The sequence below is a fragment of the Dictyostelium discoideum genome, assembly GCF_000004695.1.
Source record: "Dictyostelium discoideum AX4 chromosome 2 chromosome, whole genome shotgun sequence".
In the NCBI taxonomy this organism is placed as follows: domain Eukaryota; phylum Evosea; class Eumycetozoa; order Dictyosteliales; family Dictyosteliaceae; genus Dictyostelium; species Dictyostelium discoideum.
In genome coordinates this window covers 4,145,319-4,171,254 of record NC_007088.5, presented here as the reverse complement: position 1 = coordinate 4,171,254, position 25,936 = coordinate 4,145,319, and the positions used below count along the sequence as shown (strand labels likewise).

Genomic DNA, 25,936 nt, shown 5'->3' with positions numbered 1-25,936 from the left:
TATTAAAATTAAAAATTAATTTCAATGATTTCATTGATGAAGCGAGTCATATATTTTTAAAATCAATTGAAAAATTATCAATTAATCAAATTAAATTAATGATTGGAAATGGGTTTTTCCCAATTCAAGATATTTCATCATCACTTTTAATTAGATATAAAGATCCAATTTATTCACCTTTATCAAAATGTGCAAAATTTTATTCAATTTCAAATGATAATTGTGAAAAAGTAATAACCTTAATTCAAATATTTTTACAAATGTATGAAAACTACACAAAAGAAGAGGATGATGATAATGATAATGATCAAGATTATGCTTTTCATATAATTATAAATCATCTATTTAAAGTATTATTAAGTGTTAAAAAAGTTACAATTCAAGTTATAAAAAATATTTATAATCAAATTTCAAGTAGTGGTAGTAGTAGTTCTAAACACATTATAATAGATCATTCACTTTATCATGTAGTTTTTTATCTTTCAATAAAGTCACCCCTATTAGCAAGATATATAATGTCACGCCCTTTCATTTACTCGATATTCACTGACGACGATGATGGAACCACCCCCTATTACAATTGTTCAGATAATCCTCAACATCCAGGTTATGATATTAGAAAGTATTTAAATTTACATGTTTTTACATTTGATTTCATACTTGGTAAAGATACAGATACACATACATCATTTGATTTAATATTAGAGAAATTAATTGATGCATTATCTTATAAACCAATGACAGATGATGAATCATTATTATTCACAGAAGAGGATTACTTAAATGAAACGATTAATTCAAATTTACATTATTTCCTTGACATTAAAAGAGAAGATCTTTTCCTCAACCATTTAGATTACATTCAAAATCAATTTTTAAATAATAGATCTCTAATAGTCGATACGTTCCCTTACATGACAAGATACCAATATCATCAACCTCAACATCGACAATCATTCACCAATTGTAATCATTGTGAACATTTAAATATCCAACCAGTATTTATGGGAAGAATTTTCTTATTTTCTAAAAAATTAATTGTAGACTCAAATAAGGTATTATCCAACCACGCTTTTAAAAAATTAATTAGTTTTTCATCTTATCAATCTTTTTTAGAACTAATTATGAATGAAAATTTTAAAATTATTGATAAAGAAATAACAGAAATTTTATTAAAAAATGCTGATTTTATTCATCACATTTTTAAAATTCATTATAAATCACTAATTCATAATAATACTGATAATAATAATAATGATAATAGTGGTTATAATGAATATTGGAATAGAATAATTTATAAAGATTGTAATAATATTTCAATTCCAATGTTTATCAAATTTAAACATTTATTCATTGGTAATGATTGTTTAAAACCAATTAATGATAAAGATTTAGAATTATTATTTGGTCAATACTGTTTTGATATTGATTTAAGAAATTTAATTATAAATTCAATTCCAAATAGTAATTATTTTAATATTACAAATTCAATGATATCAAAAGCAATTGATTCAAATAGAATTGATTATTTAAAATATTTATATGAAAATGGTGGTGAAATTAAAAATAATCCATCGCTATTACAACATTTAAAAAATCAATTATCAAAAAGTTATGATTATAATTGTTTTTTAGATTGGTTAAATTAAAATTAATAAAAAATAAAAAAATAATAAAAAAAAAAGAAAGAATATTTATTGGTTTGGTTTGGTTTACTTTTGTTTTAACTCTATATATATTACTACTTTTTGTTTTGTTTTTATTTTATTTTTTTATTTATTTTTTTATTTATTTGTACTTTTTTTTTTTTTTTTTTTTTTTTGATTAAATTTTATTTTATTTTATTTTATTTTATTAATTTATTTAGCATTTAAATATTCCCAATTATTTAACATCATTTTTTGTAAAGCGAATAAAGCTTGGTTCTTTACTTCTTCATTTGATTTGACATCATACCCATGATATCTGGTTTGATTTGTAATAGTCATGATAGCTTTACCACGACTATGATGTCTAACGAATTCACAAAGATCATGACATGCAATTGATAATTGAAGTGGAGTTGATTGACTTGTCTTTAAAATTTGATGTAAGTGTTTAATGACTTGATAGTTGTTTTCTTCGAATTTTGAGATATTCTCTTTCCAGAATCTCTCTGATTTATGAACTGGTGTCCATTCTAATTCACCTGAAATAATTTCAGTTTTATATTTATTAAATGAACTAATGATAATAAAATAAAATGTATTAATATATAAATAAATTTATAAAATTATAAATTATTATTATTATTATTATTTACCTCATATTATCAATATCTTTAGCAAGACCATTAATTAAAACTTCAATATCAGCTGGAATATCATCATCACCCCATTTTTTAATATTTAAAATATTTAACATACGAACGAAACCATTATCGATCATTTCTTCGTTACTCTTACCATTGTTTAAAAGATTTCTCAAGGTTGATAATGATAATCTAACAATCTTTTCCTTGGCTACAGTTTTGACGAGTTGAACTAAATTTGCAACTAAACCAGTTCCTGAATAAGCTGCTGCAATATCTTTATTATAGGTTAATAACCAAATTGCATAAATAGTTTCATATAATAATTGAATATTAACTGATGAGGTTGATAATGCTTGTAAAATATTTAATAATCTAGAATATTGTTTATAAAAAATAAAATAAATAAGTAATTGTTAATTTATTACATTCACACACACTCTCTAATTGATTTTTAAAAAAAATAAATAAAATTGTACATACAAAGCAGAACCATCAATATTATTAAAGAAAATTCTGAAATCATCCTTTAATAAGAGTGATTGCAAAGCGATGAGACCAACTTCAACTTCTGATGAGTTATTCTTTCTTAATAATTTGAGAATCCAATTGAAAAATGATTCAACATCATTTTGAGTTGGTTTACCAGCACTTTTTAATTTAAATTAAAAAAAATAATAATAAAAAATGAAATATTAGTATTTTAAAAAAAATTAAATTAAATAATAAATATTTTTGTTTTAGATAATTACCACATGATTTGTGCAAGAGCAATACTTGCGTGGAGGTTAGTGTAAGCATCTTCACGATTTAATAATCTAAAGAATACTGAATATGGGTATGATTTATCGTCATCTTTGGTAATTTTTGAGAATGCACCTGCTGCTCTTGGGTCAACTAAAAAAAAAAAATAAAAAAAAAAAAAAATAGGGAAAAAAAAAAAAGATATTAGTATTTACAAGATTTTAAAAAAAAAAAAAAAAAAAAGTTTGGAAAATTTTCCAAAAAATAAAAAAATAAAAAACCTACTTTCAATAATTTCATTGATAAGAGTGAGTAAATATTGGATGATTTCAATATTACTGGTTGAGTTAATAAAGTTAACGAAAAAGTTAACATAACTTGCGCTATTCTATAAATTATAAAAAAAATTAAATATGTGAAAATGTTAGTATATATATTTTATTTTTAGAATATTATTAAAAAAAAATAAAAAATCAAATTTTGGAAATTTTTTTTTTTTTTTTTTTTTTTTTTTTTTTTTTTTTTTTTGATGAGGGTGGGGGAGACAGGGGTTTGATTTCATTGAAAAACAATAAAAACACTATGAATTCTAACTAAAATTAAATTAAATAATAAATATAACCTACAGCAGCAAATTTCTCTTTCTTTTCAGCATCAGTATGTTTATCATATTTTGAGATTAAATTATATTGTTCTGAAGTGATTGAATTTGATGATGCAAATCCATTCCATGGAATTTCTCTTGCTAAAACTACTTTAGTTCTGAATGAACTTTCAGCAGCTTTAACACCATTTGATGTATCAAGTTCTCTAAAATTCATTTTTCTTTATTGTTGATTTATATAAATAATAAATAAATAAATAATTGAAATATTACTTTTTTTAAAAAATAATAATTTTATAATAACTAAATTTAAATTCGTTTTTTCATAATTATTTTTTGATGGTGATGATGGTTGAAGTTAAAAAAAATTTGAAAATAAAAAAATAAAAAATATTAGAATTTTTATTATTATTATTTTAAATGAATGAATGAATGAAGAAAAGAGAGGAGAGAAAAAAAAAAAAAAAGACGATTAATTAAAATAAAACTTACTCCCAAAACGAAATTATTTATTATGTTTACTTTCTTTATTAAAAAATATGTGAAAAATTAAAAAATTATAAAAAAAAAAAAAATCAAAAAATTAAAAAAAAAAAAAAAAAAAAAAATGAATGAAAAATTCCATTTTTTTTTTTTTTTTTTTTTTTTTTTTTTTTTTTCAAAATTTTGGCCTGGTTGAGTTTTTTTTTATAAATTATTTTCCACAATCTGTTTGGTCACACCAGTGTTTCAATTTTTTTTTTTTTTTTTTGTTTTTTTTCTTTTTTATACTCTGAGCCCAGATATTTGAAAAAAAAAAAAAAAAAAATAATAAAAAAAAAAAAGAAAAAAAACAAAAAAAATTAATTAAAAACGATCAGTTAATAATTTTTTGTTTATTTTTTTTTTTTTTTTTCAGTCTGGACTAAAATAATGTTTTAATTTGAGTTGAAAAGAGGTACATATTTTTTTTTTATTTTTATAATTTCTTTTCTTTATTTTTATTATTATTATTTTCATTTTCCTGTTGAAAAGTTTTATTATAATAAGGTTAAATTAAATTTATTTATTAAAAATCTTGATATTTTTAATTTCATTTTTTGAACTTCATAACTTTTTTTTTCACCAAATAATACTTTTTTTTTTTTACATTCTTGTAAAGTTTTTGAAAACAATTTCAAAAAATATTTTAATTTTCTTTTCAATTGATAATGGCTTTTAAAGGAAAATTAGTAACTCAATGAGAAAAAGTTATATATGTATTTGTAGTGTAATATATTTTTATTTTAAAAAAAATATCCATTTTAGTAATTGAACTTTATAATTTTTTTTTTTTTTTTTTTTTTTTTTTTTTTGGACAATCCAAGATTCTTAGTCAAACTTTTTAAATTCTTGTATAATTTTGGAAAACAATTTCAAAAAATATTTTATTAATATTTTTAAATTCCTTTAAATATCCATTTTTTTTTTTTTTTTTTTTTTTTTTTTTTTTTTTTTTTTTTAAATTGATAATGGCTTTTTAAGGAAAATTAGTGACTAAATGAGAAAAAGTTATGTATTTTAATTTTATAAAAAAATTAATTTATAATTTTATTTATAGTATATTTATTTATTAATTAATATAATTTTAAAATTAAAATATTAACCAATACTTCTACTTGGAGCAGTTGGGTATTGAGTTTGACAAAATGTCATTAAACGTTTGACAGCTTGAATGTATTTTCTTTGCATTTCATCATTTAGTACATGAGCTACTTGATTCGAAAAGATTTTCTCTCTACTTGAACGTTCATGAATACCAACCATAGTGACACCCATTGGCCAAGGTGCATTACCAATTGCCATTTGAAGATACTCATCATTTGCACGAACGTATTCACGCGATTTACAAAACTCAACAATCTCATTAATATGCTCCAATATATCAATGGATAGGGTTTTCTCTCGCAACGATGTAAATAGTGGCTGAATATGCGATTTACATTGGTAATAGGTCGCTTCGGCGATTTTACCCTGTCTCGATTTCTTTTCATCGTCTGATCGATTCTCTAAATTTGTAATCCAATCATTTAACAAACCCTTTAAAAAGTATAAAATTTTAGATTCTTTGCATTTACTAGAATCAATTCTCAATCTCTCCAACTCCTGCTCCTCACTTTCTTCATTCTCTTGTTGCTGTTGCTGTTTTTTTTTATCATTATTTTCATTTTCTTCTTTTTCTTTCTCATTATCGGCACTGTCTTGATGTTTTTTCATTTTCCTTTGTTCAATTTGTTTTAAAATATTTGCAAATTCATTATCACCTTGTGTATACTCTATCGGATCATTCTCTTCTAATTTCTTTAATCTCATTGCCCTATCAATTGATGTTTCTCCAAAATAAGTAATTGGTTGACTTCTTTCTCTTAATCTTTGAATTACAACTATATCTGGTAAAAATCCTTCATTTTCTTTTAATTTATTTATTTTATCATTACTATCATTATCATTGTCTATATTTATATTATTTTCATTTTTATTACTATTTACATTTGAATTGTTATTATTATTATAATTTTCTTTTTCTTTTTCTTTTTCTTTTTCTTTTTCTTTTTCTTTTTTTATTCTTTCTTCTTCTTTTTTTTGTTTTAATTCTTTATCAATTTCTCCTCTAGTTTTATATTTTTTTGTTGCTGGTTCTTCACTTTTATCACAACCATTATTACTATTACTATTGTTATTGTTGTTGTTGTTGTTGTTATTACTATTCTTTAATTGTGCTTCTTTCCTCTTTTTTTCTAATTGTTCTTTTAAATTACTCAGAGACGACATTTTTTTTTTGTTTATTAGTGTATACAATAAAAATTTAAAATTTTCTTTTTTTTTTTTTATTTTTTTTTTAAATTTTAATTTTTTTTTTTTTTTTTAATTTGGAATATTCGATGATCTAACGATTTGGGATGAGTAGATGCGAGAAAGTGGGTTTGGATAAATTGATTTCTTTTTTTTTAAGTTTTTTTCAGTTGGACAACCACCTCAGCAACTGTAATTTTTTTTAAAAAAAAAATAAAAAAAAAGAAAATAAAAATAAAAAAAAATAAAAACTTTTTTTTAAAAAAAAAAAAAAATAAAAAAAAATAATTTTAAAAATGGTCAAAAAAAAATATTTTTAAAAAAAAAATGAAAATCTTGAGCAATAGTTTTTTATTTTTCATTTCAGAAAAAACGCAATAAGCAAAATAAAAATAAATAAAAAAATAAAAATAATTTTTTTTTATATATACACTTATATCAATATTTAAATTATAATTATATAAATAATAATAATAATAATATAAATATTTTTTATAAAAATTTATTTTATTTATAATTTTTTCAAGAATAATAAATATTTTAATTAATATTTGAAACCAAAAAAAAAAAAAAAAAAAACCCCCCAGGGAAAAAAAAAAAAAAAAAAAAAAAAAGAGAAAAACGCAGACACAGAAAAATAAAAAGAAATAAAAATGGAAATTAAATATTTTTTAGTATTATTAGTTGGCTTTTTATTAGTTTTACCAAGTATTGTCAATCCATATAGAAAAGGTGTAACAATTACCAATCAGCAACCAAAGATCAACATTTATCAATTAGATGGTATCAAAAATAGAAACTCTGTCGAAAAAATTAATATTGCATCCTTTTTAACAAACTCATATTTACAAATTCTTTCCCACTCTGATAGTTAATAATCCTCATAATCCTAATAATAATCCTCATAATCCTCATAATCCTAATAATAATCCTCATCATCCTCATCATCTTCATCATCATCATCATCATCATCATCATCATCATCATCATCATCATCATCATCATCATCATCATCATCATCATCATCATCCTCATCATCCTCATCATCATCCTCATCATCATCATCATCCTCATCATCATCATCATCATCATCATCATCATCATCATCATCATCATCATCATCATCATCATCATCATCATCATCATCATCATCATCATCATCATCATCATCATCATCATCATCATCATCATCATCATCATCATCCTCATCATCATCCTCATCCTCATCCTCATCCTCATCCTCATCCTCATCTTCATCCTAATCCTCATCCTCATCCTCATCCTCATCCTCATCCTCATCCTCATCCTCATCATCATCCTAATCCTAATCCTCATCCTCATCCTCATCCTCATCCTCATCATCATCATCATCATCAGGAAGCGAGTGAATGTTTATCTTACCAGGGAAATAGAAACCGATTATTTATTAAAAGGGATTATTAGAATTTTTAAAAAAACCAAAAAAAAAAAACCAAAAAAAAAAAAAAAAAACCAAATATAACGAATATCCTTAAGATAGATTTACTTTTGAATAATAGTAAAAATAAATACCATTATAAATTATATATTTATAAATATATATATTTTTTTTTTATAAAAAAAAAAAAAAAAGAAAGGGGCGACAACACATTTTAATAATTATCGACTCATTTAAATGAATTTTTTTTTTCCATTTAATTCATTAATGACACACCTATTTATATACATAATTAAGAAAAAAAAAAAAAATAAAAATAAAAACTAAAAATTAAAAAATAAAAAATAAAAACTAAAAAATAAAAAAAAAATAATTTTGCCATTTATTATATGATTTTATTTCATTTTATTTCATTTTATTATTTTTTTATTTTTTTAATTATGCACACTACCACCACCCCCACCCCCACACACAAATGATATTTTTTTTTTTTTTTAATTATACACATCTACCACTAATTTTTTTGAATGATTATTATTATTTTCAACAAAAGGGGCTTTTTTATGATGTCAACATATAATTAATTAAAAAAAAAAAATCAAACAAAAAATCAAAAAAATAATTTTAATAGGATCATTCAATTTTTTTTATTTTTTTAATTATTATTTTCTTTTTTTTCCAAATTTGCATTGGTTTAATAAAAAAAAAAAAAAAAAAAAAAATATTTACATCTCATATTTTTTAAATAGAATTTTATTTTTAGAAATAAAATTTAAAATAAAAATAAAAATAAAAATAAAAATTAATAAAATAAAAATAAAATAAAAAAAAAAAAAAAAGAATCAACATAACCGTTATTTAATAATTTTTCATTAACAACACACTATTTTATATTTTTTTATTATTTTAATTATTTATATTAATTTTTTATTTTTTTTTTTTTTATATTTTTTTTTTTTTTTTTTTTTTTTTTTATTTGTTCATTTATTTTTAAAAAAACTAAATAAACACAAATACATTTTTATTTTATTAATTTTTATAATTTTTATATTGTAATATTTATTTTATTTATTTATTTATTTATTTATTTATTTATTTATTTATTTATTTATTTATTTATTTATTTATTTATTTATTTATTTATTTATTTATTTATTTATTTATTTATTTATTTATTTATTTATTTATTATTTAATATTTTTTTTTTTTTTATAAATTTTTGATTAAAAAAAAAAAATAAAAAAAATAATATTAAATATATATATAAATAATGGGAGAGAAGTCATCACAATTAAAAACTCTTTTAAAAAAGAATTTATTATTAAAATCAAAATCAAAATGTGGAATTTGTTGTGAAATTGTTTTTCCAATTATTATTGTATTACTTGTATTTGCAATTTTAGGTAATTAGTTATAATATATATATATAAATAAATAAATAATTTTTTATATTAATTTAATTTAATTAAATATATATATATAGTATTAGTACAACTTTTTAAACCAAATTATGATTTAATAAAAACAACTCAATTTTCAAATAGAATTAATGAAAATAATATAATAATATATGGTGGAAAAGCAGGATCATTAAATGTTGAACAAAAGGGAGTTATTGATATGATGAAATTTCAATTATCAAATGAATTAAATAAAAGTATTAGTGAAGTTGATGTATATTTTAAAGAGATTAATGATAAATCAGAAATGGAGAATTATTTTCAAATTAACTCAACACAAGTATTTGGTGGAATTTGGTTTGAAAGTAATCAATTATCATCAGTAGCTAATACTACCAACACCAACACCACAACAAACTCATTTAAATATAGTATACGATTAGATTCAAATAGTGTTTTAGATTCAAATAAAGTTAAAGATAATGGTATTGATAGTAGTGATTATTTAACAAAGAATTGGGCATATATTCAAATTGCAATGGATCAAGCAATATTTGGATACTTTGGATTGGATTATAAATTGGTAATTAATGGACAACGTTATCCTGACCCGTATGTAGAGTTATGGCAAAAATGGATAAATGGGAGGGAATCGGTATTTAAGAGTGCAGGATCAGTGTTTGTATCTGCTGCTTTATTAATATTCACTTTTAGATTGGTGACGGAATTAGTAGTTGAGAAGGAAACAAAGATTAGGGAAGGTATGAGTATAATGGGGTTAAACCAATATTGTTATTTCATATCATGGATTATCACATCACTAGTGACTGCACTACCAATTGATTTAATTATAATTGTAATTTTAAAAGGTAGTCAGGTGATTCATTCAACTTCATGGATTATCGTTATTGTTACATTGATATTATACTTGTTAACATTGCAATTGCTTGCATTTATATTCTCAATGTTTTTTGATAAATCTAAATTTGCAGGATTGTTAACATTCTTAACGATATTGTTAATTAATATATGTGGTATTTTCATTGGTGAATATGAGATTATAAATATACATATTAAATTATTATTATGTTGTATATTCTCACCGATTGGCATAGCATGTTCATTCTATATAATGTCAATTAGAGATATACCAGACACGATTTCAACAATAAATTTAAATCAAGTAATATCAGAAAAACAAATAATAGGTACATTTGTATTTAATATTATATTTTATACATTTTTAATTTGGTATTTAGATAAAATCGTTAAAACTGAATATGGTACAAAAGAACCATGGTATTTTTTATTTACAAAAAGGTATTGGACAGTTGGTGCTGGTAAAATTAATAAAAAGAATAAAAATAAAGAATACAATTATAATGATATAGAATCAACTATTCAAAATAATAATAATGATAATATTGAAATGGTACCAATTGAAGTTAGAAATAAAACAACAATTTCAATTAGAAATTTAAGAAAAGAATTTAAAACTGGTGATGGTTTAAGAATTGCAGTAAATGATTTAAATTTAGATATGTTTGATGGTCAAATTCATGGTTTATTAGGTCCAAACGGTAGTGGAAAATCAACAACAATCTCAATGTTAACTGGACTATTATCACCAACATCCGGTACAGCATTCATACTTGGTAATGATATAACTTATCAAATGAATGAAATTAGAAAATGTACGGGTGTATGTTTACAAACTGATATCATTTGGAATCAGTTAACTGTATTGGAACATTTAGAAATATATGCATCATTAAAAGGCATAACAAATAAAAAACAAATTAAATCTGAGTCTTTGAAAATGGCAAATGAGATTGATTTGGGTGAAAAACTACACACACCAGCTGGCTCACTATCAGGTGGCCAAAAACGTAAACTTTGCCTAGGCATTGCTTTCATTGGTAGATCGACTATAATATTCTTGGATGAGGTTTCCTCAGGCATGGATCCAAGTTCGCGTAGAAAAGTATGGGACTTTTTATTATCTCATAAAAAGGGTAAAACTATAATTCTTACAACTCATTATTTAGATGAAGCAGATTATTTATCTGATAGAATTTCCATTATATCACATGGTAAATTAATTACTGATGGTAGTTCATTATTTTTAAAGAATAAATATGGTGTTGGTTATTTATTAACTTGTAGTAAATCTTTGAATACCATTGATCAATTCAATGTTGATCAAGTTACTCAATTCATAAGAGATCAAATACCTGATGTAACTGTACTTTCAAATGCAGGTTCAGAAATTTCATTTAGATTACCAACTGCTTCATTACCTGTATTTTCAAAATTCTTTAAAGATTTTGATGAGAATTTATCAAATTTTCATATTGATTCCTATGGTATTAGTGTAACCACTTTGGAAGAGGTTTTCTTGAAAATCGGTACAGATATCGATACTGATGCGCTTTCAATTGCAGATGGTAATGGCAATGATGATGAATTAAAAAGATCAATTGGAGTTTCATCAACTGGTATAAAATCAAAGCAACAATTAAAAGCATTATTAATTAAACGTGTTAAAACATCTTCAAAAGATTTTAAAGCATTTTTATTATCATTACTATTACCATTACTAGTTATAATTGGATCAATTATAGTTTTCAAAGAAGTTGATAATGAGGTTATATTTTATAATAATTCAACAGAACCTTTAACATTTTCATTACTTCAACAGTATGGTAAAAATGATATCGTACCAATTCAATTGGCTGGCACAACTTCAGAATTTGATTTCAATAAATTCTTATCAAATTCACCATACTTTAATCAATTTCAGTATTTAAATAACTCAATTAACTTTAATCAATATTTAATTAATAATTATAAACAATCATCAGGTTCAATTAATTTCACAATACCATTATCATCATCATTAATTAATAATACAACTAAAGTAATATCATATAATTCATTATTTAATTTTAATTATATTCATTCTTGGCCAGTTCATGTAAATTTAATAAATGATGCTCTATTAAGAAATCATAATGGTATAGGTATAGAATGTACTTCTTTACCATTTGATCATATATTAACAAGTTTTCAAAAGGCAAGTCAAGGTATGAATATTCAATCAATTGTTTATTTCATTGTAATTATGATGGCTGGATTTTCATTGATGGCAGGTTCTTTTGCTGGTAGTATCTCTCAAGAGCGTACAAATAGAATTAAAAGGTTATTATATATATCAGGTTGTAAAAAGTATATTTATTGGGTATCAAATTTATTATGGGATTATTTCTTTGCATTTATTTTATTATTAATCACTTGTATTATATTAGCAATTGTTGATGATAAATTTAATGATCAATTTGGGTTATTCTTTTTATCATTAGTTTTATTCTCATTATCAATCATACCATTATCTTATTTATTCTCATTCAAATTTTCATCATTTGGTAAATCAACTGGTGCAATCACTGCAATTCATTTTTCAATTGGTGTAATTATGACAATTGCAATGATAATTTTAAGAATTGAAGTAATTATTAAAAATTCATCATCACTAGAGAATATTGCAGATATCATTGATATAGTATTCAATATTTTATCACCATTATATGCATTTTCAAGAGTGATTTTCATAATTTCAGGTTTCCCAGGTTCTCTAAGATTAGGTGCATTAAAAATCGATGATTATTGGTCACTACATTATGCCTCAACCCCAATAATAATTTTATCAGTACATGTTGTAGTTTGGACTATATTCATATTATTAATAGATTATTCACCAGAGTTTAAAGGTTATTTAAGAAATCCAAAAACCATTCTACCACCTCCACCTCCTATCGATGAAGATTCTGATGTCTCTGCTGAAAGAATTAGGTTGGAATCAATGTCACCAATACCATCCACAGACCAAGGTAGTGGTGGTGGTGGTGATATGTTACAATATAAAGGTTTACATAAATTATTCATTGGTAAGGGTAAAAATCCAAATAAAAATGCAGTATATAATTCAACATTGGGTATACCACAAGGTCAAACATTTGGTTTACTTGGTTTAAATGGTGCTGGTAAAACTACAACCGTTAGTATGCTAGCTGGTGATATTCTACCAACAAGTGGTCAAATAACTATCAATGGTCATGATTTAGTAACCGATAGAGCTCAAGCTTTACGTGGTGTTTCTGTATGTCCACAATTTGATGCATTAATAACATTATTAACTGCTCGTGAACAGTTATCTCTATATTGTGCAATCAAAGGTGTACCAGATGATAAAATATCACTAGTAGTTGAAGCATTCATTAAAATGATGGATCTTGGTAAAATTGCAAATTCAAATACTGGTGGTTATTCAGGTGGTAATAAAAGAAAAGTTTCATTATCAATTGCAATGCTTGGTAATCCATCAGTAGTTTTAATCGATGAAGCATCATCAGGTTGTGATCCAATCATTAGATACCGTCAATGTCAAGTAATTAGTGAATTGGGTAAAAATAAAGTCATCATTTTAACTTCTCATTCAATGTCTGAAATTCAAGCATTATGTTCAAGAATGACAATTATGAGAGATGGGTAAATATAAATAATAATTATTTAATTTTTTACTTTTTATTTTTACTAATATTTTATTATTATTATTAGTCAATTCAAATGTTTAGGATCAACTCAACATATTAAATCTAAATTTGGAGCAGGGTATTCAGTTGAAGTTAAATTTAAAAAGAGTTGTTTAGAAGTTGGTATTCCACAAAGTCTTCAATGTGTTTTAGAATGTTTCCCAAATGCAACTATTTTAGATCAACATGATTTAATGGCAAGTTTAGAATTACCAAATCCACCTGAAAATCCAATTAAAGTTTCAGAGATTTTCAATATACTTTCAACAGAATTATCTTCAATTTTAGATGATTATTCAGTTAGTCAAACTTCATTAGAACAAGTATTTTTAAAATTAACTGGTGCAACTCATGAAGATCGTTTAAATTTAAATAACCAACAACAACAACAACAAACAATTCCAAATTCCGATTAAATAAATTATGTACTTTTTTTATTTTATTTTATTTTTTATTTTATTTTTTATTTTATTTTTAATCATATTTTAAAATAACATTTTCAATACCAATTGGAGCTTTAGCATTAATTAATTCTGGATCATTTGTAAATAATGCACGAAGTAAACTTGGATTAAAATTTTTAAAACCATCTGAAATTGATTGATTTACTTGTTTAATTGATTCTCTTTGATTGATTAAATCTAACCATTTAAAAATATTTGGGAAACGTTCTTTAGTTGCATTATATAATGGTGCAGAGTTTAAGTATAATAACCAACCTGCACTTGCAATATCTGCAATAGAAAATTCATTTCCACCAATATATGTTGATCTGATAATCTATCGTCTAATAATCTAAGAATACGTTGTGCTTCATTATTAAATCTATGTAAAGAATATTCTTGAACAGTTGGTGAAAAGAATGAAAAATGGAAATATTGTCCAAATGCTGGTCCAAGGTTAGCTATTAAAAAAAAAAAAAAAAAAAAAAACATTAATATTAATTCTATACATATAGAGATATATAATTAATTACATACCTGCTTGCCAAACTGTCCATGTAATAACTTCTGAATTTTCAAGTGGGTTTGTTTTAAAGTCTGGAAGAAAAGTATTGAACTTTTGTGCTAAATAGATTAAAATTGATACTGATTCGAAAACAATAAATGGTTTTTCACCAGTTTGATCAACAATTGCTGGAACTTTTTTATTTGGGTTAATCTATTAAAAAAAAAAAAAAAAAAAAAAAAAAAAAAAAAAAAAAAAAAAAAAAAAAAAAAAAAAAAAATTAAATAATTAATATTAAATATAAATAATTAAAATTATAAAGAAATGATTTTGATTTTGTAATTACCTTTATATAATCATCAGAATAATTTTCTTTTTTAAATACATTAATAAATCTACTTTCAAAAGTAATGCCATATTCCTTTTGTAATTCGAGTAAAATTAATTGGATTTTATAGGTGTTTGGAGTATTATTTGTATAGAAAATGTAATCAATTTTATTATTAATTTCGATCATTTTTGAAATTTAAAATTAGTTTATTATAGAGTTAAAATTATTTAATATATAAATATATATTTGTTTTTTATTTAGTTTTTTTTTGTTTTTGGTTTTTGGTTGAATGAAAAAAAAAAAAAAAAAATTCATTTTTATATTAAATTATTAATATTCTACAAGGTTTTTTTTAAAAATAGATTTAAAATTACGTATTATATTATTTTTTAAAAATTATCTTCGGCAATCATTTTTATTTTTAAAATTGCTTGTTTAAAAAAAAAAAACCAATTATTCTTCGGGAAGACAAAAAAAACCTTCTCAATTCATTTTTTTTTTTTCATTTTTTTTTTTTTTTTTTTTTAAACAAGCAATTTTATTTTATTTTTAAAATTTAATTATTTATCATCCATTTTTTGTAATTGTTTTATTTTGAAGAACAACGAGTAGGGATTAAATTTTATATGAAAAAAAAATTTTTAATTATTATTATTTTATTATTTATTTATTTTTAGAAAGTTAAAAAATCTAAAATATCATTTGATTTATGTTTTTTTAAAAAAGAAAAAAAAAAAATTAAGTATTCTATTTTTAAATAACATTTTTTAGTATTGGGTTTATGTTAATGCATTTTTAGTATTTGGTTTCTGTTTTTATATATTTTTTTACCCTCTAATTTTTTTAAAGTAATGAATTTTTTTTTTTTTTTTTTTTTTTTTTTTTTATTTGATTTTATATAGAGCCCATAAAATCTAAAATGTAAAAATGAAACAATTCAATTTAAAATTTTTTTTTTTATCATGTGATAATAAAAAAAATAAAAAAAAATAAAATAAATAATAATTAGTTGTACATAAAACTAATTTTAGTTTGTTTAATTCAATTAAAAAAAAATTATCACTGAATTTGACACATAATAGTTATTAAAAGTTGGAAAGTGTGGGGACAAGTAATTATTACTTTTTTTATTTTTTTTTTTTGTTTTTTTATTTTAATTTTTCGTTGAAATTATTGAATTTTTTTTTTTTTATTTTTATTTGATTTTTTTTTTTGGATGTGCAATTTCATAAAAAAAAAAAAAAAAAAAAAAAAAATCTTTTTTCTTTTCATCCATACTTAAATATTTCAGTATTCCTAATACACAAAAATAAAAATAAAAATAAAAATAAAATGGGTTTAATTTCACTCATTTGTGATTGCGTTATTATTTCAACAATTTGCGCTGGTGCAAGAAGAACCACTGGTTTAAAGTAAGTATTTATTTTCTTTTTCCTTTTAATTAATTAATTTTCTAACATTTTTTTTTTTTTTTTTTAAAAAAACAAACTAATAGTGTAGGACAAAAAGTAGTTGGAATGATTAAGAATGAAACTGGTTCTATGGTTGCTAAAGGTTTCTTTAACACTGGTGAATGGGTTGCAGATAAAGGTATTAATTATGCAAGAAATAAAATTTTCCAACATAAATTAAATGAATTTAAAGATTTTAAACCAAGTCCAAACTCACATTTTAATCAAAATCAAAATCAAAATCAAAATCAAAATCAAAATCAAAATCAAAATCAAAATCAAAATCAATTCATTCCACATAATAATAATCACCAATTTAATAACAATAATAATAACAATAATAATAATAACAATAACCAAGATAATACATACAGACATTAATTCTTTTTTTTTTTTTTGATTTAAAAAGAAACAAAACAAAACAAAACAAAACAATTACCCTTTTGAATTATATATATAATAAAAAAAAAAAAAAAATTAAAAAAAAAAAAAAAAAAACAAAATAAAATAAAATAAAGTAAAAACCAAATGTACAAATAAAATTGATAACTCTCTTTTTTTTGTTTTTATTATTACTATTCTATTATTCTATTATTTTTTATGCCTATTATATTCATCAGTATCATAGCTTATTAAATTATCATTTTCATTAATATTATCTTCTTTTTCATTATTATTATTATTATTATTATTATTATTATTATTATTATGATTGTCAATTTCATTATTTTCATTATTTTCATTATTTTCATTATTTTTATTATTATCTTCATTTGAAATATTTAGTTTAAAATCACAGCCATTACCAATTGGAGTATAATTTATTGGTAATAAACCACTGAACCAATAATCACCTTTACCTAAAACTATTTGAAAATTATCTTTAATTGAAGTTAAACTATAATTTGGTCTCTTTTTTGGAGGATATAAATTTTCAATTGATGTTTGACCACTACCAATTAAATAAGCATGAAAACCACCAAATGATCCAACTGCAACAAATGTTATGAAACTTCCAATTGATGATATAATAACTAATAATCTATCAATTTCTGTATATTTTTTACTATACTATTAAAATTTAAAATATGTGTTAGTTTGTAATAATAATAAATTATACTACTACTACTGATACTACTACTACTGCTACTACTACAACTATTACTTACTAAATAACCACCAAATAATAAAGGTAAAGAATGAGCTAATACATAACAAACTGATACCCAAAGATATGATAAAAATAAAAAGAAATATCTGTAATTATAGAAACCAACACAACCACCAATCCATGGGCAATGGTGATCCATCTTTAAAACACATTTATCGCAAACACTACAATGATGACATCTAGGTGGTTTAGCTTTTGAACATTTCTTACAATAACTCCATTTAACATTATCAATTATCAATATTTTATCTTTATCTTTATTATTATTACTATTATTTATATTGCTATTTATATTCTTTAAATAATTGTTAATAATTGTTAATATAATATAATATAAAGATATAAATAAATAAATAACATACATTTATTAAAGTTGAATTTAAATTTGGATAACCAGGTTTTGTTATAATTGCTTTTATATAATTGAAATAAATACCATAGGTAAGGAATAATGAAATACTAAGGTCACAAAAGAAATTGAAAATGAAAAATAAATTTGAAAAATCAGATGTTGCTGGAAATATAATTGTGAAATAGGTGATTGCAATTAATGTTATTAATGATGTTGCAAATCCAACAAAAACTGGTCCACAATATCTATTCACTAATTTTCCATAATCATCACATCTTTTAACTATTCCTTTAATATTTAATTTTGACATAATACATAATATATATATATATTAAAAATAAAAAAATAAAAAATAAAAAAAATGAAAATATAAAAATATCAATTCTTTTGTTTAAAAACAAAAACTGAAATCTCATTTCTGAAAAAAAAAAAAAAAAAAAAAAAAAAAAAAAAAAAAAAAAAAAAAAATTAAAAATAAATTAAAAACCCTGGGAAAACTTGGTAGTTTTTAAACCCCTTTTTTTTTTTTTTTTTTTCTAAGGTAATTCAATTTTTCCACATTTTTTAATTTTAACATTTAGTAATAAACAATTTTTAAAAAAAGTTTTTTTTTTTTTTAATTATATTTTTTTAAATTTTTTAATTTTTTTTATTTTTATTTATTTTTTTTTTTTAATTTTCAAATGGTGATTTTTCAGGAAATAATGTATCGAATAAATTTGTTAATTTTGAATGGATTTCATCATCAACAAAATCAAAACCATCATTTAAACAAATTGTCATTGCATTTTTTTCGTTTAAAATTCTATTAATAGCATTATTAATAATTTTCTGATCATTCCAAATTCCAACATAAAGATTAGCACCTTTTGAAGCCAATTTAAATTGATTTGAATAACGTTTAGCAAACTGATTATAAATAAAGGATAATTGTAAATCTGATGATTCTCTAAACCTATTTGAAGAAGTTTGGTCAAGACCGAAATCAAATAATTGGTCATGTATCATTAACCAAATCTTTTTATTATAAACTTGAACGCCATGATCTGGTAAAAATCTTCTCTTATCTTCTCCCCAAATTTTATTTAATATTGAATTTGAATAAGCGAATGATTTAGCATAAGGTTCTAATTTCTTTTGCTCATTAAAAACTTGGGTTCTTTCTTGAATTTCATAAATCTTTTGATTAAATTGATCATCATAAAAATAATCACTCTTTTCAACTGGTCTATTAAAAAACACATCATCATTTAAATATAAAAAACAATTTGAAACTTCATTTGGTAAATTCCAAAAATTCGATTCAATTGAATTTGAACTATATGTTGGTAAATGTGAACTATAAAAAATAAAAGTGTGTGAGTGTGTGTTACTATTTACTATTTGTGTGTATTTTAAAAAACTTACATATTACCATAATAATTTTTATGGAAAATGAATTTAACATTTTCAGGATTTTCTGAATTGAACCAAGTTGGAACTTGATTTGCTGTAATGATATAGATATTTCTTATCCATGGTGCATATTTTCTAACACTACGTAATGAGTATTTTAAACCACCGATATCTCTATAACGATGTGGTTCGAAATCTTGAATGTGTTCACCTGTTAAATTAAACATCACTTGTTTTTTAGTTTCCATATGATCTGCATCTGATCCATTTACCCATGTATATACTAAATCCACAAAATTACATTCTCTAGAAAGTACTGTTTCCCTTTTATTTATACTTAAAAATTTAGATTTTGGTTTAAACTCATTTGAAATTTTCAATTCATCTTCTTTAACAATTAATTTTTCTTTTTTTTCAATTTTAATTTTTAAATTATTATTTTTATTAATATTATTATTATTTAAGTTTATGTTAATATTACTATTACTATTAATATTACTATTACTATTACTATTACTATAATTATTATTTTTATTATTCAGTTTTATTACATTTTGATTATTTAATAATATTATTATATTAAATGATATTATTATTACAATTATTATTATAATAATTTGATATATTCTAAATTTCATTTTTTTTATTTTTATTTTTTATAATTTAAATAAATAATTATTTGATTTTGGTCTGAAATTTTAAATATTAAATATAGTAAAATAAAATTAATATTAAAAATTGTTTTTTTTTTTTATAAAAAAATTATTAAACTAATTGACAACATACACAAAATTAATTAACAAGTCAGTTTTTCTAATTAATTAAAATTAATATGTATATTTATATATGGATATATTTTTTTTTTTTTTTTTTTTTTTTTTTTTGAACTAAAATTAAATTAAATTTGGAAAGAGTTTTTAGAAAAAAAAAAAAGTGATTAGAAAATTATAAAAAAAAATTATATAATTAGCATAAAAATAAAAAAAAGTTAAAAATAAAAAAAATAAAAATAAAAAAAAGTTGATAATGTTTATTATTATAATATACTTTTTATTTTATTTTTTAAATTTTAATTTTTATATTTATTTTTTTTTTAAAATTTATTTATATTATTATTTTTATTATTTTATTATTTTAATATTTTAATTATTCAAATTAAATTTTTTTGTATTAAAACCACAAAATATAAAAATTAGTATACAAGAGTTATTTATTATTTATATATTTATATATTTATTTATTTATTTATTTATTTATTTATTTATTTTTTGAAATAAAAAAAAAAAAATAAAAAATAAAAAATTTAAAAAAAATGATTTTTCTATTTTAAATGATTAATTTTTTATTTTTTCTTCCTATTGTTAATTATGAACCGATATTGAATATTAATAATAATATTTATTAAACACATATGTTGTAAAAAAACTTTTTTAAATAGATTTTTTTCTTTTTTTTTTTTTTTTTTTTTTTTTTTTTTTATAATAATTATTGTTTTTTATTTTTTATTTTTTTTTATTTATCCTATTATTAATAATTTTATAACCCGTTAAACCACTGATTTTTTAAAATAAATAATGATTAAAAGAATTTTTAAAAGTAGTAAAAATAAAAAAAATAAAAAAAATAAAAATAAAAAAAAAAAAAAATAAAAAAATTCAAATAAGCATGTAATTGTTCAGATTTTAGATTGTTTGTTTATACATTTTGGCAGACGGAGATCATAAATACATTAAATTACTTAACACACACATAAATAAACTTTTGAACCACATTTTTTTTTAAACTATTAAAAAAAAAAAAAAAAAAAAAAAATAATATTATCACACCAACATTCGACATATTAATATACAACACACCACATTTTTTTTTTTGTTTTTTTTTTTGTTTTTTTTTTTTTATTTTCAAATCATTCGAATTGAATGAATTGAGAGACACTTTTACTATTAAAGTAAATAAATCATTAACTGATATAATTTTTTATAAATTATAATAATATTAATTTTTTTATTGAATTTCAAATAAAAAGATATTGACACCTGGGGATAAATTGGGTTTGTGTGGTGTGTGTTTAAAGTTTTAAAAAACTTGTGTGGTTGAATAAAAATATAATCTTATTTGTAAAAAAGCCAATTTATTAAAATAAAAAATAATTAAAGAAAATGTATTAAAATAAAAATAATAATATAAAATAAAATAAATAAAAAATAAAAAATAAATATTTATTTATAGATTTTATTTTTTCTATTAATAAATTTTTTTTTTTTATTTTATTTATTTTAATTTTTTTTTTTTTTTTTTTTTTTTATTATTTTATAATTTTATTATTTTATTATTAACACGCGTGATTTATTATCTTCTTTTTTTTTTTTTATTATCTTCTTTTTTTTTATTATTTTATTATTTTATTATTTTATTATTTTATTATTTTATTATTTTATTATTTTATTATTTATTTTATTATAAATCTAAATTTCCATTTACAAAAGTAATGATTTGAGTTGGAAAGGGAATATTTTGAACAGATGGTAAATTTGAATTGATTTTAGTGGCATCTATTGAATCTAAATCTGGATGAATTGGAGGACAAGTAGAAGATATAAAATTGAATAGATTTAACGAAAGATTTCTACTATCCATACTATGTCTATTTAAATTTTCTTTAGATAATAAGTTGAATTTATCAATTTTTGCACAAACCTCTCTATTTAATTTATCATCAAATATTGGTATACCATAATAAACATTTAATGGTAAATATTCAAAAACCTTTTGATGTGTAATTGAATTATTATTATTATTATTATTATTATTATTATTATTATTATTATTATTATTATTATTATTATTATTATTATTATTATTATTATTTTTATTATTATTAATATTATTTTTATTATTATTATTATTATTATTATTTAATAAAATATGAGTTTCTTTTTTTAATAATGTAATATAGCCAAAAGAATTTTTTAAATTAAAAGTAGATTGAATTTTATAAAGTATTGGATGAGTATGAATATTATCTGAATTATATTGATCTTCACTTATAATAGTATTATTATTTAAATTTGTAGTATTTGTAGTAGTAGTAGTTGTTGTTGTTGTTGTTGTATTATTAGTTATAATATTTGTATATTTTTTAGGTGAACCATTATCAGCTGATAAATCATCCAATGGGAAAGGAATATGATAGAGTAATTGATTATCTTTTGAAGATGATACTATACTATTTGAACGACTATGACTCATTAACTTTGATAACTTTGGTTGAGTATCATATTTGATAAAGGTATAAGCTGATAATAACACTGGTGAAGATAATAAAGTTTCATTTACAGATGGTAACAATTGTGACAAGTTTACAGTTGTTGGATCATGATCTATTGGACAAACTAGTATTTTCTCGCAATCTTTGAAAATGGTTGGAATTCTTTTCAATCTTGTACCCTTTGGTAAGAGGATAGAATTTGGGCCTTTACCAACCATACTATACAAATAAATTCTAAACCAAAATGAATGAACTTCATAAACTGCCGGTCCAAAATTTGGTGGTACAGAACTAATAACTGGACAATAATCAATTGATAATGGTGCCATTGAAATCAGTACAGAATAATTCTTTTTTAAAACTCTAATTCTAGTTGTTTCATCCAATTGATTCATTCTTTCACAACTAATTAAATCTAAACCTTGTAAATTACCACTACCACCACCACTACTACTATTACTATTACTACTATTACTATCATCAATACGATATTTATTTTTTAAATGTCTAATTGTATCTCTTAAAGAGATTGCATTTGTTGCATATAATTTAGCTTCAGAATCTACAAACTCTTCTACATCAATTTTATCAAGTTCTTGTAAGAAATCAGCCAATGCTTCATTTGATAATTTACCACGTTCAAACATTGTAACTGCATGATTCTTTAAACCATATCCTAAATTACCCATCATTAAAAATGCCGTTATACTACTATCAAATACAAATCCAATTCTTTTTTGTTCCTCATTACCATTATTAAATGATTCATCAACTACACCTTCAACAATATTATCATTATTCTCTAATGTAGATGATTGTGATGAGTTATTAATTGCTGTATTACTACTACTTGATGATGTTATATTTGTATTATTATTATTATTATTATTACTATTATCAATTGTATTACTATTATTATTATTATTATTTAAAATTGGTTGTGGTATTATAGTTTCATTTTCTTGATAATAAGTTATCCAAGAATGATGCCATTTTGAATGTGTATCACCTTCTGATGATGGTGATGGTGTTTGTGGTAATAATGGTTCTAAATTCTTTTTCTTTGCAAAACCTAATCTACAATATAGTGAACATGCTTGTTTAACCAATTCAACATTAATTTGTAAAACTTCTGATAACTTTTGAATTGTTGTACGTTCATCAATTGATACGAATATTTTGTAGAGTAAATTCTCGAAATAGTCACCTAAAACTCTATTCATAACAAATCCTTCCAAAGGTGGTACAGAGATTGTATCTTGATTTTGAATGGGTACATCAATGTAAACCAGTCCTTTGGAAATCAATGATATCACAGATTCTCTACAATAGATACCAGCTTGTTTACCATTGATACCATTGGATCTCTTTAGATCATCCAATACCTCCAATTCACTAGCTGGTAATGATCCCTGTCTTTCCTCATCTTGATTTGGATAACCGTATCTAAGTATCCACCAATATTCAATATTCTTCTCTAATGATCTTGTTGGTAATAAACCTCTAATAACATCTTTTTTCTTTTTAAATAAAAATCCTTTTGATCTAAATTTATTCATTAAATCTATAAATTGATTTCTACCAATTCCTAATACTCTTATACAATCAACTGCTGTAAAATTTGGTATTTCATCATATGATTTTGCTTTTTTTTTTTTTTTTTTTAAACAATACATATTAATATATTTATATTTTTTAATATTTTATATATTATATATATATATATATAGATATTACTTACAATTTGTCATTGTTTCAATCATCATTATTAAATAATATTTAAATGGTGTAACATTTAACATTGGTACTAATTTATCTTGAATATGATATGGATATAACTATTTTATTTATATGTGTATGTGTTAGTATTTATATATATATATTCAATAATAACAATATTAAATACATACAACTAAATTTGCAACCGATAATCTAACAATTTCTTGATAATATAATCTTTCATCAGTAACAAAACTACTAATTAAATTTGTATCCCATCTCAATTGATGTTTGATACTATATTTTAAACAGTATTGTTTATATTTTACATGTGATTGGTCTAATATTGATTTTGCATGTGATGGTAATGAATCCCATTGCACCCTATTATTAATATATTTCTCTAGTTCTTTTTCTGAACTTTGATCCATTAGTTAAAAGTTTTTTTTTTTTTTTTTTATTTTATTTTTGAATTTGAAATATATTAATTTCACAAAAAAAAAAATAAAATTAAAAAAATAAAAAAATAAAAAAAATAAAAAAAATAAAAATTAATTTAAAAATCAAAAAAAAAAAAATATATATTTAAAACAATTCAATATAATGCAATATAATATATATATATATATAATAAAAAAACAAATTAAAATAAAAAATTATTAAAAAAAAAAAAAAAAAAAAAAAAAAAACAAAACTATATTCCTGGTATGTGTTTTTTTCAATAATTTAAAAAATTAAAAAATAAAAAAAAAAAAAAATATTTTTGACTTTTTCAGATATATTAAAAAAAAACAATTTTTGGATATTTTGAATTTCTCTTTTTAAGGACTATTTTTACCAAAACCATAAAAATAAAAAATAAAAATAAAAAATAAGATAAAAAAATAAAATAGTAATAATTTTTTTATTATTATAAAATCAAAAACAACAATTCAAATTGAGAATAAATTATAACACAACAGATGTGTATAAAAAAATAATCATAATAATTTTAAATAAAAAAAAAATATTAATCAAAATTATAAAAAAAAAAAATAAAAAAATAAGATGCCTAGTATTTTTCATAATAATTTTAAATGAAGAGAATACTTTATTTGATTTAAAAGTAAAAAAAAAAAAAAAAAAAAAAATATACAAAATTAATATTTATAACCAAAAACAAAAAAAAAAAATAAATAAAATTATAAAAATAAAAAAATAAAAAAATAAAAATAAACCTTTTTTTTTTGGGTGATACATTTAATTTATTTTATTTATTTTTTTTTTTTTTTTTTTATTTTTTTTTTTAAAACATTTTTTTTTTATTTTTTTATTTTTTTTTTTTTTTTTATTAATATTATTAAAATAATAATTTTAGTAATAAAAACATCAATTCTATTAATATTAATAAAAATATCTTTTTTTTTATTTTTTTATTTTTTTTTTTTTTCAATTAAAAAGTTA

General features: G+C 20.7%; 10 protein-coding genes across 10 annotated transcripts in view; 4 read left to right on the top strand and 6 right to left on the bottom strand.

Annotated features, from left to right (window-relative positions):
- DDB_G0274845 (hypothetical protein) overlaps window positions 1-1,649 on the top strand; it is a gene marked incomplete at both ends in the record, with an annotated part of 3,612 nt that extends 1,963 nt beyond the window's left edge. The window contains one exon of the mRNA XM_638943.1: window positions 1-1,649. This exon is cut by the window's left edge and continues 1,963 nt beyond it. Within this exon, the coding sequence (XP_644035.1) occupies window positions 1-1,649 (1,649 nt within the window).
- A 210-nt stretch (window positions 1,650-1,859) lies between these two features.
- vatH (vacuolar ATP synthase subunit H) lies at window positions 1,860-3,855 on the bottom strand (the record flags this gene model as incomplete). Its single annotated transcript, XM_638942.1, has 6 exons — window positions 1,860-2,223; window positions 2,303-2,665; window positions 2,774-2,941; window positions 3,043-3,187; window positions 3,320-3,422; window positions 3,661-3,855. 6 exons carry the CDS (start codon window positions 3,853-3,855, stop codon window positions 1,860-1,862), a joined length of 1,338 nt encoding a protein of 445 aa, XP_644034.1.
- Window positions 3,856-5,258: 1,403 nt separating this feature from the next.
- On the bottom strand, window positions 5,259-6,428 carry prp18 (hypothetical protein; the record flags this gene model as incomplete). Its single annotated transcript, XM_638941.1, has 1 exon — window positions 5,259-6,428. One exon carries the CDS (start codon window positions 6,426-6,428, stop codon window positions 5,259-5,261), a length of 1,170 nt encoding a protein of 389 aa, XP_644033.1.
- Window positions 6,429-7,102: 674 nt separating this feature from the next.
- On the top strand, window positions 7,103-7,892 carry DDB_G0274557 (hypothetical protein; the record flags this gene model as incomplete). Its single annotated transcript, XM_638940.1, has 2 exons — window positions 7,103-7,232; window positions 7,321-7,892. 2 exons carry the CDS (start codon window positions 7,103-7,105, stop codon window positions 7,890-7,892), a joined length of 702 nt encoding a protein of 233 aa, XP_644032.1.
- Window positions 7,893-9,136: 1,244 nt separating this feature from the next.
- abcA5 (ABC transporter A family protein) lies at window positions 9,137-14,274 on the top strand (the record flags this gene model as incomplete). The annotated part of the gene is made up of 3 exons (XM_638939.1): window positions 9,137-9,269; window positions 9,350-13,814; window positions 13,884-14,274. 3 exons carry the CDS (start codon window positions 9,137-9,139, stop codon window positions 14,272-14,274), a joined length of 4,989 nt encoding a protein of 1,662 aa, XP_644031.1.
- A 58-nt stretch (window positions 14,275-14,332) lies between these two features.
- Window positions 14,333-15,323, bottom strand: DDB_G0274705 (hypothetical protein; the record flags this gene model as incomplete). The annotated part of the gene is given in 3 exon segments (XM_638938.2): window positions 14,333-14,762; window positions 14,839-15,019; window positions 15,153-15,323. Coding segments are annotated over 3 exon segments (782 nt in total).
- Window positions 15,324-16,469: 1,146 nt separating this feature from the next.
- Window positions 16,470-16,969, top strand: DDB_G0274249 (hypothetical protein; the record flags this gene model as incomplete). The annotated part of the gene is made up of 2 exons (XM_638937.1): window positions 16,470-16,549; window positions 16,633-16,969. The coding sequence occupies 2 exons, from the start codon at window positions 16,470-16,472 to the stop codon at window positions 16,967-16,969; spliced, it is 417 nt and encodes a 138-aa protein (XP_644029.1).
- Window positions 16,970-17,179: 210 nt separating this feature from the next.
- DDB_G0274251 (hypothetical protein) lies at window positions 17,180-18,421 on the bottom strand (the record flags this gene model as incomplete). The annotated part of the gene is made up of 3 exons (XM_638936.1): window positions 17,180-17,659; window positions 17,758-18,054; window positions 18,122-18,421. The coding sequence occupies 3 exons, from the start codon at window positions 18,419-18,421 to the stop codon at window positions 17,180-17,182; spliced, it is 1,077 nt and encodes a 358-aa protein (XP_644028.1).
- Window positions 18,422-18,783: 362 nt separating this feature from the next.
- gpt5 (hypothetical protein) lies at window positions 18,784-20,144 on the bottom strand (the record flags this gene model as incomplete). The annotated part of the gene is made up of 2 exons (XM_638935.1): window positions 18,784-19,450; window positions 19,519-20,144. The coding sequence occupies 2 exons, from the start codon at window positions 20,142-20,144 to the stop codon at window positions 18,784-18,786; spliced, it is 1,293 nt and encodes a 430-aa protein (XP_644027.1).
- A 1,819-nt stretch (window positions 20,145-21,963) lies between these two features.
- Window positions 21,964-24,924, bottom strand: fam91 (FAM91 family protein; the record flags this gene model as incomplete). Its single annotated transcript, XM_638934.1, has 3 exons — window positions 21,964-24,419; window positions 24,516-24,612; window positions 24,685-24,924. The coding sequence occupies 3 exons, from the start codon at window positions 24,922-24,924 to the stop codon at window positions 21,964-21,966; spliced, it is 2,793 nt and encodes a 930-aa protein (XP_644026.1).
- Between the last annotated feature and the right edge of the window lie 1,012 nt (window positions 24,925-25,936).